At 47.7% G+C, this 12,319-nt stretch overlaps 1 protein-coding gene across 1 annotated transcript; it reads left to right on the forward strand.

Annotated features, from left to right (window-relative positions):
• Window positions 1-858: 858 nt before the first annotated feature.
• On the forward strand, window positions 859-12,100 carry LOC121959132 (rac GTPase-activating protein 1). The gene is made up of 17 exons (XM_088070292.1): window positions 859-942; window positions 2,822-2,929; window positions 4,089-4,291; window positions 5,705-5,844; window positions 6,301-6,373; window positions 6,743-6,796; window positions 6,874-6,975; window positions 7,184-7,316; window positions 7,678-7,805; window positions 8,054-8,209; window positions 8,661-8,756; window positions 8,902-9,100; window positions 9,554-9,659; window positions 9,970-10,102; window positions 10,210-10,324; window positions 10,725-10,836; window positions 11,030-12,100. Exons 2-17 carry the CDS (start codon window positions 2,839-2,841, stop codon window positions 11,073-11,075), a joined length of 1,887 nt encoding a protein of 628 aa, XP_087926418.1. The 5' UTR covers window positions 859-942; window positions 2,822-2,838; the 3' UTR covers window positions 11,076-12,100.
• The last annotated feature ends 219 nt before the right edge of the window (window positions 12,101-12,319 follow it).

Consider the following 12,319-nt stretch of genomic DNA (forward strand, 5'->3'; position numbering starts at 1 on the left):
TTCTGTATCTGTGTGTCTCTCTGTGTCCTCTGTTTCTGTCTCTGTGTGTCTCTGTATGTCCTCTGTGTGTCTCTGTGTGTCCTCTGTGTGTCTCTGTGTGTCAAAATAAAAATATTGATAATAAAATAAAACAAAAATAATTAATAATCTTATCAAACCTGAAAACTGTGAATCAAAGCCGTAACTGCAGAAATATTCAGAATCAGCAGGTCAGTCGGTCTCATCATGGAACAAAAATATTTATTTATTTACATTATTTAGTTTCGTGTTCATTTAGTCATCAACGAAGGTGTCAGCTGCTGTTTATGTGTTTGTTGTGTCTGTGTTTGTTTACTCTTCGTGTTTGTTTGTTTGTTTACTCTTCGTGGTCACCCGTGTTTTGTTTGTTTACTCTTCGTGGTCACCCGTATTTGTTTGTTTGTTTACTCTTCATGGTCACCCATGTTTGTTTGTTTGTTTACTCTTCGTGGTCAGCCATATTTGTTTGTTTGTTTACTCTTCGTGGTCAGCCATATTTGTTTGTTTGTTTACTCTTCGTGGTCACCCGTATTTGTTTGTTTGTTTACTCTTCATGATCACCCGTGTTTGTTTGTTTGTTTACTCTTCGTGGTCACCCGTGTTTGTTTGTTTGTTGTTAAAGTCAAAAGTTTCACAGGAAGTTTGGGAAGCAGAATTACTTTGGTCCTCTGTTAAAATAATAAAACACAACAATTTTAATTTATTTCCTGTCAAATATTTATTTTCCTTTTATTTACTGATTTTTTTGAAAAGTAACACGATGACGTTGCTGCGCCGATGACGTCACCACCAATAGGAGGAGCAGGTGAAGTCACGTGGTCTCAGGCTCGCAGGACAAATCAATGAAGCAGGTGATGAGCTGAGACACACCGACAGAGACAGAGGGACAGGCACAGGGACAGTGACAGGGGGCTGCAGCAGGAGGTGAGTCTGGACAGAGACAGGGGGACAGGCACAGGGACAGAGACAGGGGGACAGGCACAGGGACAGAGACAGGGGGACAGGCACAGGGACAGAGACAGGAGGCTGCAGCAGGAGGTGAGTCTGGACAGAGACAGGGGGACGTGCGCAGCTGCGAGGCCGCGCACGTGGACGCGCTCACGAGACTTTCCTCTGTGTGAGAGACCGAGCTTTGAGCGCCGCGACGCTGCGTGTCTGTGTGTGTGTGTGTGTGTGTGTGTCTGTCTGTGTGTGTGTGTGTGTTTGTGTGTCTCTGTGTATGTGTGTGTGTGTGTGTGTGTGTTTGTGTGTGTCTGTGTGTGTCTGTGTGTATGTGTACGTGTGTGTCTGTGTGTGTTTATGTGTGTATGTGTGTCTGTGTGTTTGTGTGTCTCTGTGTATGTGTGTGTGTGTGTTTGTGTGTCTGTGTGTGTGTTTGTGTGTGTGTCTCTGTGTATGTGTGTGTGTGTGTGTCAGTGTCTTTTGTATGTTTTGAGTGTTTTGTGTGTATTTGTGTGTATGTATGTGTTGTGTGTTTTGAGTGTTTTGTGTGTTTCTGTGTGTTTTGTGTGTTTTGTTTGTATTTGTGTGTTTTGAGCATTTTGTGTGTATTTGTGTGTTTTGAGTGTTGTGTGTGTATTTGTGTGTATTTGTGTGTTGTGTGTGTTTTGTGTGTATTTGTGTGTTTTGTGTGTTTTGAGTGTTGTGTGTGTATTTGTGTGTATTTGAGTGTTGTGTGTGTATTTGTGTGTTTTGAGTGTTTTGTGTGTTTTGTGTGTATTTGTGTGTTGTGTGTGTTTTGTGTGTATTTGTGTGTTGTGTGTGTGTTTGTGTGTTTTGTGTGTATTTGAGTGTTGTGTGTGTTTTGAGTGTTTTGTGTGTTTTATGAGTGTTGTGTGTGTTTTGAGTGTTGTGTGTGTATTTGTGTGTTGTGTGTGTTTTGTGTGTATTTGTGTTTTGTGTGTTTTGGGTTCAGGTGATCCTTCAGTCAGAATCAGCTCAAACAGGAAGTGTGTGTGTGTGTCTGTTCAGTGCTGACCTCACACACTCTGCTGTTGTCGAGCAGAGACGAACAGAGTGTGCGTGACAGTGATGATGAGTTTTAAACCAGGCCGCCAAAAACAGTCGTGAATATTTCCTAAATATTCGTGAGTTAATTTCGGTCGTGGTCGCAGGCGTTTGCAGGGTTAATGAATCTGTGCAGGTGTCGTACAGCAGATGGTCGTAGAGAAAACGGTTTCATCCTTGAAAACAAAAAGAAGTGTTCGGAAAAAGGTCTTGAGCGTCCTCGTCCCTGAGGTCAGTCAGTGATGGTCCGGTTCGTGACCTGACGTCTGCAAGCTCCTGAGAGGGATTTAAAACGTCCAATGACTCCGTGATGAGAGTCCGCCTCATCCTGCTGGGGTTCAACTGGACCTGCTGGGGATAAACTGGGCCTGCTGGGGATAAACTGGGCCTGCTGGGGTTAAACTGGGCCTGCTGGGGTTAAACTGGGCCTGCTGGGGATAAACTGGGCCTGCTGGGGTTAAACTGGGCCTGCTGGGGATAAACTGGGCCTGCTGGGGATAAACTGGGCCTGCTGGGGTTAAACTGGACCTGCTGGGGTTCAACTGAGCCTGCTGGGGTCCAACGGGACCTGCTGGGGTTCAACTGGGCCTACTGGGGTTCAACTGGGCCTGCTGGGGTTAAACTGGACCTGCTGGGGTTCAACTGGGCCTGCTGGGGTAAACTGGACCTGCTGGGGATAAACTGGGCCAGCTGGGGTTAAACTGGTCTTTGTGTGTGTCAGTTCAAAGAACTCTGCACCAGATTACCAAAATAAGAGTGCAGTTGTTATCAGCTAACAGCTCCTTTAATGTTGCAGTGGGAGGCGGGGGAGCGATGGGGGAGTCGGGTCTCCTCGTGGAGGAGCTGCTGGCTCTTTGTCTCCAGAGGATCACCATGGAGGAGAATGCCGCCAATACTGAGCACGGTCAGACACCTTGGAAACGTTTTTTACATCATGACTCTGAGCCTCCACATGCTCTGAAAACGTTTTGAGAATGTTACAATGCAACCAATGCAATGTTTTAGTAAAGTTTTCAGCGTCAGATTTAGTTTCCAGAACGTTCTTCATAAGGTTAAATAAACAATAAACATCAAAAAATGTTAAAAGTTAGTTGGTGTTTTTACATTGTGACATATGTCTATATTACATTACATTTTCATTAAAAAACTGTGTAATCTCAGTCCTCAGTTACTTGTTCTGAATGTAGCTTTGAAAACGTTCTCCGCTTGACGGGATGATTTTCTGTGATGAATTTGGGAACGGAGACACCAGTTGAATCTTCAACTAGGAAATGTTTATTATGAGCACTCGGGTCGATTCAGAAACGAAAGAAACATGCAAGCGGCCGTTAGACAGTGAACAGAGGACAGACAGTGGTGTTTACACAGTCGTCATGACGTCGATGGCCGGTGTCAATCACCGACACGTCAGGCGCTGAGGTTCTCTTGAGCACTGAGGCACGTGTTTGCGTTGCTGATTTGCTGGTTCTGGTCCATCTCAGGTCTCGATGGTCAAACGTAACGTGTGGGCACTAAGACTTCCCCATATGTAGGTAGGTATTTACTTGATGAAGACATAGAGTCTTGAACTAACTATGGAGGTTGCATAAACCTGAAAATACGTACGGACGCCCCTTGTTCTGATGTAACATTGTGGGAACGTTTTATAAAAGAACGTTCTCTGATCCGTCACCTCAACATTGCCAAAACATCCTCAGTGTCGCAGTTCAAACGTACGTCTTACTCCCATTTAACCTCACTAACATTATTTGAAACGATAAACATCGTTAAAATGTTCTTTGAATGTTAGATTAAAACATTTTCCATTATTGTAACTGTAACTTCAGCCGTTGTCGGGGGAACGGTCCATGCTGGATGAGTCCTTTTTTGTTAGATAGTTTCTTTTCTTTATGTCATTTTGGCCGTTTGGTGGATCCACGGCAGAGACACCCAGAAGAAACAATGTGATGATGTAATAATGATGTAATATGAGGGGGGGCGGCGAGACAGAGCCGGTGTCCTCGTCACAGACCTTCTGCAGGGAGTCTGAGTGATTTGGTGGTTTTTCCTCTTTCCTCTCTCAGAGTTTGTCGACATGTTGAGGAACTTCGAGGCAGTCAGGAAGCGCTGGCTGCTCGCCGAGCTCGAGTTGAAGAAATACAAAGAGCTGCTGGTCAAGTCCGATGTGGCCAAAGCCGCTCTGGAGGTCAAACTGAAGCACGCCAGAAACCAGCTGGACGTGGAGATGAAGAAACGCTACAAGATCGAAGGAGACTACCAGTACCTGGTGAGTCCTGAGGAAGACTAGCGGTACCTGGTGAGTCCTGAGGAAGACTAGAGGTACCTGGTGAGTCCTGAGGAAGACTAGAGGTATCTGGTGAGTCCTGAAGGAGACCACCGGTTCCTGGTGAGTCCTGAGGAAGACTAGAGGTACCTGGTGAATCCTGAAGGAGACTAGAGGTACTTGGTCAGTCCTAAGGGAGACCACCAGGTACCTGGTGAGTCCTGAGGAAGACTAGAGGTACCTGGTGAGTCCTGAGGAAGATTAGCGGTACCTGGTGAGTCCTGAGGAAGACTAGAGGTACCTGGTGAGTCCTGAGGAAGACTAGAGGTACCTGGTGAATCCTGAAGGAGACCACCGGTTCCTGGTGAGTCCTGAGGAAGAATAGAGGTACCTGGTGAATCCTGAGGAAGATTAGAGGTACCTGGTGAGTCCTGAAGGAGACCACCGGTTCCTGGTGAGTCCTGAGGAAGAATAGAGGTACCTGGTGAATCCTAAGGAAGATTAGAGGTACCTGGTGAGTCCTGAAGGAGACCACCGGTTCCTGGTGAGTCCTGAGGAAGACCACCAGGTACCTGATGAGTCCTGATGGAGAGTAGAGGTACCCGGTGAGTCCTGATGGAGAGTAGATGTACCCGGTGAGTCCTGATGGAGAGTAGAGGTACCCGGTGAGTCCTGATGGTGACTAGAGGTACCTGGTGAGTCCTGAGGGACACCACCAGTACCCAGTGAGTCCTAATGGTGACTAGAGGTACCTGGTTAGTCCTGAGGAAGACTAGAGGTACCTGGTGCATCCTGAAGGAGAATAGAGGTGCTTGGTAAGTCCTAAGGGAGACCACCAGGTACCTGGTGAGTCCTGATGAAGAATAGAGGTACCTGGTGAATCCTGAGGAAGATTAGAGGTACCTGGTGAGTCCTGAGGGACAACACCAGTACCCGGTGAGTTCTGATGGCGACTTGAGGTACCTGGTTAGTCCTGAAGAAGACTAGAGGCACCTGGTTAGTCCTGAAGGAGACCACCGGTTCCTGGTGAGTCCTGAGGAAGACTAGAGGTACCTGGTGAATCCTGAAGGAGACTAGAGGTACTTGGTGAGTCCTAAGGGAGACCACCAGGTACCTGTTGAGTCCTGATGAAGAATAGAGGTACCTGGTGAGTCCTGATGGAGAGAAGAGGTATCTGGTGAGTCCTGAGGGACACCACCAGTAATCGGTGAGTCCTGATGGTGACTAGAGGTACCTGGTTAGTCCTGAAGGAGACCACCGGTTCCTGGTAAGCCCTAAAGGAGACCACCAGTACCTGGTGAGTCCTGAAGGGAGACTGGAGGTGCCTGGTTCAGAACAGATGGATCCTGAGGACGTGTATCCTCTAGAGGGCACTGGCGGCTCTTTCTCACTGTTTTTCTTGTCTCTGATTGGCAGCAGAGGCAGATGCAGCTGATGTGTGACATCCTGGTCCATGACAGTAAATCCAGCGCCTGTCTGAATGATGAGCAGAAATCTCTCCTGGTGACGTTCGAACACAAAGGAGCAAACGTGACTCTGCAGCGGAGCAGCAAACGGTATGACAGCATCCAGTGTTGGTTATTATGGGAAATAAATAAGGGCCGCAGCTGGACTCTCCCTGACTGGGAGTCGGACTTGCTCACAGAGTGCTGAGTTTGTTTGCTGACAGCTTTTCTCATCTGAACTAAACATGTGTAACCCATGAACTCTAAAGGTTACCAGGTTAAGCTTCAGTGGAAAGAAAAACTGAAAAACAAAATAAAAACTGTAAAATCATCACTCCACCAAGAAACGGCTGATCACAGAAATGAGTCCCCACCTCCGACTGATTGCAGAGTTTTTGGCTTTATATAAACCTGTCGATAAACTCTGATGTCTGGAGCCGATGAGGAGAATCTCAGGACCCTCTGTGTTTATTTCAGGAGGTTCTTGAAGGTTCCCGAGTTCTTGACCGTGTCAGTATGACTCGTGCGGAGGTTTAGAGGGTCTCATCAGTGTTTTTGTTCTTTCAGGTTGTGTGTGATCGACGAGTCATCCTTCCTGTCTCACTCTGACATCAGCTACGATCGGACAGACGATGACGTGGTACGATCAATAACCCAAACACACCTCAGTTCTTTCAGAACGTAGACAGCAGCACACACTGTTTTTTAACTTTTTAATTTTAACAGTTTATAATTCTTCAAATCACCTATCAGTTCTGATTTCTTGACTTTCAGCCAAAGTTTGAGACTTTCCGTGGATAAAAACTTGAAGCTGATGTAAATTTCATGTTTTTAGTCAAAGAGCCTGATGTCAAATATCCCAAACAGGCGATCTGAAGTATTTGATGGTGTTTCTTGTGAGTTGAGTAAACTGCCTGAAAACGTTTAGTCGCGTAAAGAGACTGTCGTTGATCCCCCACCGATGTCACGTTATGGTTTTGTGCTTCTGTAACGGTATTGTGTCTTTTAGGATGTGGACACCAGTGTGATCAAACCGCTGAGATCTCGAGCCAGAGAGAAGAGGGTCAGTGGGACATTTCCACCCTCACGTCTTTCTCAGCCGGTGTTTGTTTGTTGTGACGTTCTGTTGGTTCTGTGCAGCGCTCGTCGATGGGACCGACCGGCGGCACTGCAGCAGGGAGGCGAGCGAAGAGCGGGAATGTTTCTGCAGAGCTGTCGGAGAGAAAAACTGTGGTGGAAGAAGTCAGTTCCTCGTGTCAGAGTCTTGCCTACAGCTCGGTGCAGGAAAAACTGAAGCTTTAGCTCTTCTCTGCCAGTTTAGACGTAGAATGGACATGTGCATCACATGACCCAATGTGACTGAGTGTCTGTACATTTGTATCACCATATTCTGCTAATCAAATAATCATTTTGGTCATTTTTCAATCAAAATGATCATGTTTTTAATCAGGAGGTGGAGGCGACAGTGAAGGCATCGGTGATGACTCCAGATTCCGGAGGGCAGATCCAGATCCCCGATCGCCCGGCCCGGACTGAATACTCGGCCCAGACCCCCCCCCAGGAGAGCGCAGTCTCAGTCTCAGGTCAGTTCAAAGCCGACTCACGTGAAAATCTGCTGATATAAACCTTGTGTTGGCGCTCAGTATTTCACTGAGAAACGCTGCTGCTTTAGTGACGAGTGTTTCCTGTCCAGCGTCTCCGCAGCGTCTCTAACTCTTTGTTTCTTTACTTGTCACCTTGTTTCTCTCTACGGGATTCCAGATTTTATTTTAGACTTGATGTGTTTGTTCTGTGATATCGTAGAATAATTTTCTGACATTAAAGCTTTGCAATCGAAACAATTAGAGTTAGATCATCACAGATCTCAACATGTCAAACCCGCGACTGTCTTCCAAAGACTGAAAAACATATATGTAAAGCTGATGTTAACCCCGTGTTCCTCAGACCAAACCTCGGTGTGGTTTCCCTGCGATGACGAGACCATGGAGCCTGAAAGTGAAGCAAAGCTGGAGGAGAGCGCTTACACCTTCACAGCCGAGAAAACCCCGAAACACATTTTCCTCTCTAAAACGGTATGAAGCCACAGAGCTGCTGCTTCGTGTGTCTGTGACCACGGAAACACAGAAAATGTGACCGAACACAACCGACAGACTTTCTTCTAAACAGAAGTCTCATTTTGATAACCATCAAAAACAGCATATAAACATCATCTGCATATAAACTTGTGAAGAATAACAATATTTCGGTGTGATAGAAGTCGTAACGGTTGCAGACGCTGAGACTCAGTCAGGACTGACTGTAATTTTTCTGCCTCCTGTAGGTGATCCGTCCAGAGACGTGCACGCCGTGCGGTAAGAGGATACGCTTTGGGAAGATGGCGGTGAAGTGCAGAAACTGCCGTGTGGTTGCTCATCCAGAGTGCAAACACAAACTCAGTGACGGCTGCTCCACCACCGCAGGACGTTCAGTCCAGCAGGTACCGAACCAGCTGTTGGAGCCGGAGAATCTAAAAATAGAGCCTCCTCCTCCTTGGGCTCCCTCTCTGTCCTCCTCCGAGAGGTCGTCATCTGTTTTAACCCTTTCAAACCTGGATCATCATCACTTTTCTTCTGCTGCTCTCAGGTGCCTTTAAAAAATGTAAACCTTTGAATCATGAGCATATTGGTTCGATTTCTTGAAAAAAGGGATGCTCATGAGGTGCCCGCTGGCTTAGTGGATTAAGCAGGCGCTCCATGAATAATGGCACTGTCCGTGCAGCAGCGGTCGTGGGTTCGAGTCCAGCTCGCGGCCCTTTGCTGCATGTCATCCCCTCTCACGCTGCTGATCTGTCCCGTCTAATAAAGGCAAAAACGCCAAAAAAAAATCTTCAAAAAAATAAAAAGGTGCTCATGTTTCGGAGGGGTAAGTTGGGATGTTTTTCTGTTCAGAACTCGTTGGACAGTTATGCTCCACTGACCCACCCCCGAGTGCCGAGGCTGATTGTCGAGTGTGTGGCTGAGATCGAGAGGAGGGGCCTGGACGAGGTGAGCTGCCCCTCTTTCAGTCTGATCCCTGTGGAGGACACCGTTAGATGTCCTCTGTCTGCAGAGAGGACTGGACCAGGTTTAGTTCACTCTTGTTCCTGTAGAGGACACAGTTTGAGGAGGCGCTGATGTTCTCTGTCTGCAGAGAGGACTGTACCGGGTTCCTGGAGGGGAGCGTCTGGTGAGGGAGCTCAGAGACCGCTTCATCCAGGGCAAAGCTCCGCCCATGCTCAGTAAAGTTCAAGATGTCCACGTGCTTTGTGGTCTTCTCAAAGATTTCCTGAGAAGACTGAAGGAGCCGCTGGTCACCTTCAGACTGCACAAGACCTTCATGGATGCGTCAGGTACCCACACACAGTCCATCTGAAACCGCCGGGGTCCGTTTACAGGGGGACATCTGGACAGAACCACTACGTCCAATATCAGTACAGAACATCAATGACTCAATGACATGTCTGAAGGTAGATCTCAAACCCTCATGTTCATAATGTCTCAGTAATTTGGGGGCCCGGTGCTCCGGCGTGTCTCTGGTTTTGCCCAGTCTCTATGTGGTCTGATGACTGTCGGCAGCTGTAGAAGAGGTCGTGCGGTTGTCTGCACCCTCAGTGTGACAAACACAGACGTGTGCAGGTGACGGACAACTTGAGGAAATCTGTTTTAAATTGCATTTTTTTTCTGACCCCCCGCCAATTATGAATTTCTCCAACTTTGTTCACCCCAATTTAACTCTGACCAGAGAAGATACCCGTGATAACCGCAGAACTGGCCTGTGATCATGTGACCTCAATGTGTTTCAGAGCTGGCGGATGAAGACAACAGCGCTGCCGTCTTGTATCAGGCCATCGCAGAACTCCCAAAGTCCCACAGAGACACTCTGGCCTTTCTCATGCTTCACTTACACAAGTAAGAACCTTCAATGGTTTCTCAGAGGTTCCTCGGAGGTTCCTCAGGTGTTCCTCAGGTGTTACTCAGAGGTTCCTCAGGTGTTCCTCAGGTGTTCCTCAGGTGTTCCTCAGATGTTCCTCAGAGGTTTCTCAGGTGTTCCTCAGGCGTTCCTCAGATGTATGCCATCTGAGGATGGTGTTCCAACAGAACACGGGATATCGCATGTTGTCATGACGCCACGTTTTGACCATGAGACAGACATGCAAACGGGTCTATTTATCAAGTCCGTCCTGACGGTCCCAGTTTGACTCCAGTATTTTTTTTCTAGGGTGATGAGGAGTCCTCAGTGTCAGATGGACCAGAATAATTTGGCCCGGGTGTTTGGACCGACCATAGTGGGACACGGGATGTCTGAGCCATCTCCAACTACCATCATGAGGGACACAAACACTCAGCCAAAGGTGCGATTCTCTTTTAATGTCTCACTTAGACCCTGATGAGTGTCTCTGTGGACTCACCGTGTTCATCTGTCCCCCAGGGCTTCAGTAACTCTGCTCTCTTGTCTCAGGTTGTCTGCTGCCTGTTGTCCTTTCCTGAAGCTTACTGGAGACGTGTCCTTACCATGCAGATGGCTCAAACCTTGTCCTCCAACACTGTGACCTACAGCCAGGAGGATGGACATGGTGGGTTCACAGTGATGGACACTGTCCCAGCTGTAGAGCAGGTTTACAGAGTGTTGGACACTGTCCCAGCTGCAGAGCAGGTTTACAGAGTGTTGGACACTGTCCCAGCTGCAGAGCAGGTTTACAGAGTGTTGGACACTGTCCCAGCTGCAGAGCAGGTTTACAGAGTGTTGGACACTGTCTCAGCTGCAGAGCAGGTTTACAGAGTGTTGGACACTGTCTCAGCTGCAGAGCAGGTTTACAGAGTGTTGGACACTGTTCAGTTAAAACACGCTGTCACGTTTCACAGGTGTGGTCGGTCTAACAGTCAGCTGTCTGTCCACATCATGTCTCCAGTTAAAGACATGTCCGCTGTTCTCAGGCAGCCTTTGTCTTTCTCTGTCTCTGTCTTTGTCTTTAGGACGGTTGTTTAAACCGTTGACGTCTCCAGAGTTGAACAGCTACTATAAAACTGTGAGCAGAGGATCCGTGAGGGGCCGGATTAGGAACCTGGGCAATGCTCTCGCCAACACGTAAGACCGCCACAGACCCACTCGGCCCCCAGATCACCACCAAGCATGTTTAATTAACCCCCGAAGTCCTGGAGCTTCACTGAGTTTCACTGAGCAAAGACATCAATGTTGTTTCCTGTCTTGGCGCAGATATTGAGTCCTGGTGGACATCAGGTCCTGCTGCTGGACTCTGACAGGTTTTCTTTCTCCTCAGTGGTCGAGGAGAGCCGGGGAGGAGGTTCTTCACTTCACCCAGCTGATCCATCACCTGCTTACCTGGACCGCAGACAGTATGTACCGATCCTGTTTGATCCCAAACACACATTCAGAGCCACAATTCAGTGACTCATCAGTGCACATCTTCAGCATGCAGGGACGACAAACTGCTCAAACTGGTCTGCCTGACCATTAACAGACGTCTGAACAGAAGCACCAATCAGAGGACAGCGTCCTCACGCCGATCATGTCTGAGCCCATACACACTGGACTCACTCAGGTGTTTCTGGACTCACTGAAGGGTTTCTGGTTTTTGATTTAAGGTGTGTGAAGTGAAAGCAGGGCGCTTGTTAGAAAGTTGAAATAAATGGGTGAATAAAAGAGAGAAATATTTCCAGAGTTTTGTGATGCAGTTAATCTGGCAGCGTGCCGGCGGCGGTGTGTGGACGGCGGCGTGGCAGCAGTGATTAAGACAGTTTCTCTGCCAGCCGTCACGTTATTGATCGATCACCTGACTTTGGACAAGTCAATCAACCAATAATAAGACTGATCAAATCTATTAACCAATAATAAGACTAATTGTATCTATAAACTGATAATCAATAAATCAATCATCAGGAGCTTGTGTGAATAAATTTTGATTTCAGTTTTGAAACAGAAACGAAGAATCAGCTGAAATTTTTTTTTAAGAAAAATAAATTGTTTATTTGTTTATCTGGTCAGACGATCCAAGCGTCCTGATTGGTGGACGCTGTCAGTGACATCACCTCTAATGTCCTGCTGGATTAGGAGAGTCTTTGTCTCATTCTGCCAGTCCAACACCCCATCCAGAGGACAGCGTCTGTCCAGAAAGACCGAGACAGTTTAGGACAGACAAAAAGAGAATAGGTCCAGAGGACAGCTTATAGAAACTGATGTCCTGGACAGTGATGGACTGACATGTCCCTGGGTGGTGGGACGGAATAACGGAGACATAAATCAGCGATGTCTAAATTAACAACTCGCTGATGAGACACTGGTCTTCTGGTTGTCCCTGAACAAGCTGTCTCCGTATTTGAGCCGTCTGCTGCAGGCTGTAACCCACCGCCCCGGTCGGGTACGTTACAGAGGCTGGCGGTCGCCGGCGTGCAGGTCGCCTTGTCGCTGTGCGCTGGCTGAGGAGACGGCAGCAAAGCCAGAACCAGCAGCACCAGACGTCCCAAGGCTTTCAGAGATCTCTGAAACCGTCCGACAAACTGCAGGTCTGAGTGAGTCTCAGCTGCAGGAGGCGGAGGAGGTACGACTCCAC

This window comes from Plectropomus leopardus, chromosome 19 (assembly GCF_026936395.1).
Source record: "Plectropomus leopardus strain MGB_pleo_1.0 chromosome 19, ASM2693639v1, whole genome shotgun sequence".
NCBI classification, from domain to species: domain Eukaryota; kingdom Metazoa; phylum Chordata; class Actinopteri; order Perciformes; family Serranidae; genus Plectropomus; species Plectropomus leopardus.

Excerpts from the sequence above, each read along its gene's own strand:
- LOC121959132 (XM_088070292.1), top strand. The coding sequence starts at position 2,839 with ATGGGGGAGTCGGGTCTCCTCGTGGAGGAGCTGCTGGCTCTTTGTCTC. Across the intron at positions 6,976-7,183 it reads GAAAAACTGTGGTGGAAGAA|GAGGTGGAGGCGACAGTGAA; the intron begins GTCAGTTCCTCG and ends GTTTTTAATCAG. Across the intron at positions 10,103-10,209 it reads ACACAAACACTCAGCCAAAG|GTTGTCTGCTGCCTGTTGTC; the intron begins GTGCGATTCTCT and ends CTCTTGTCTCAG.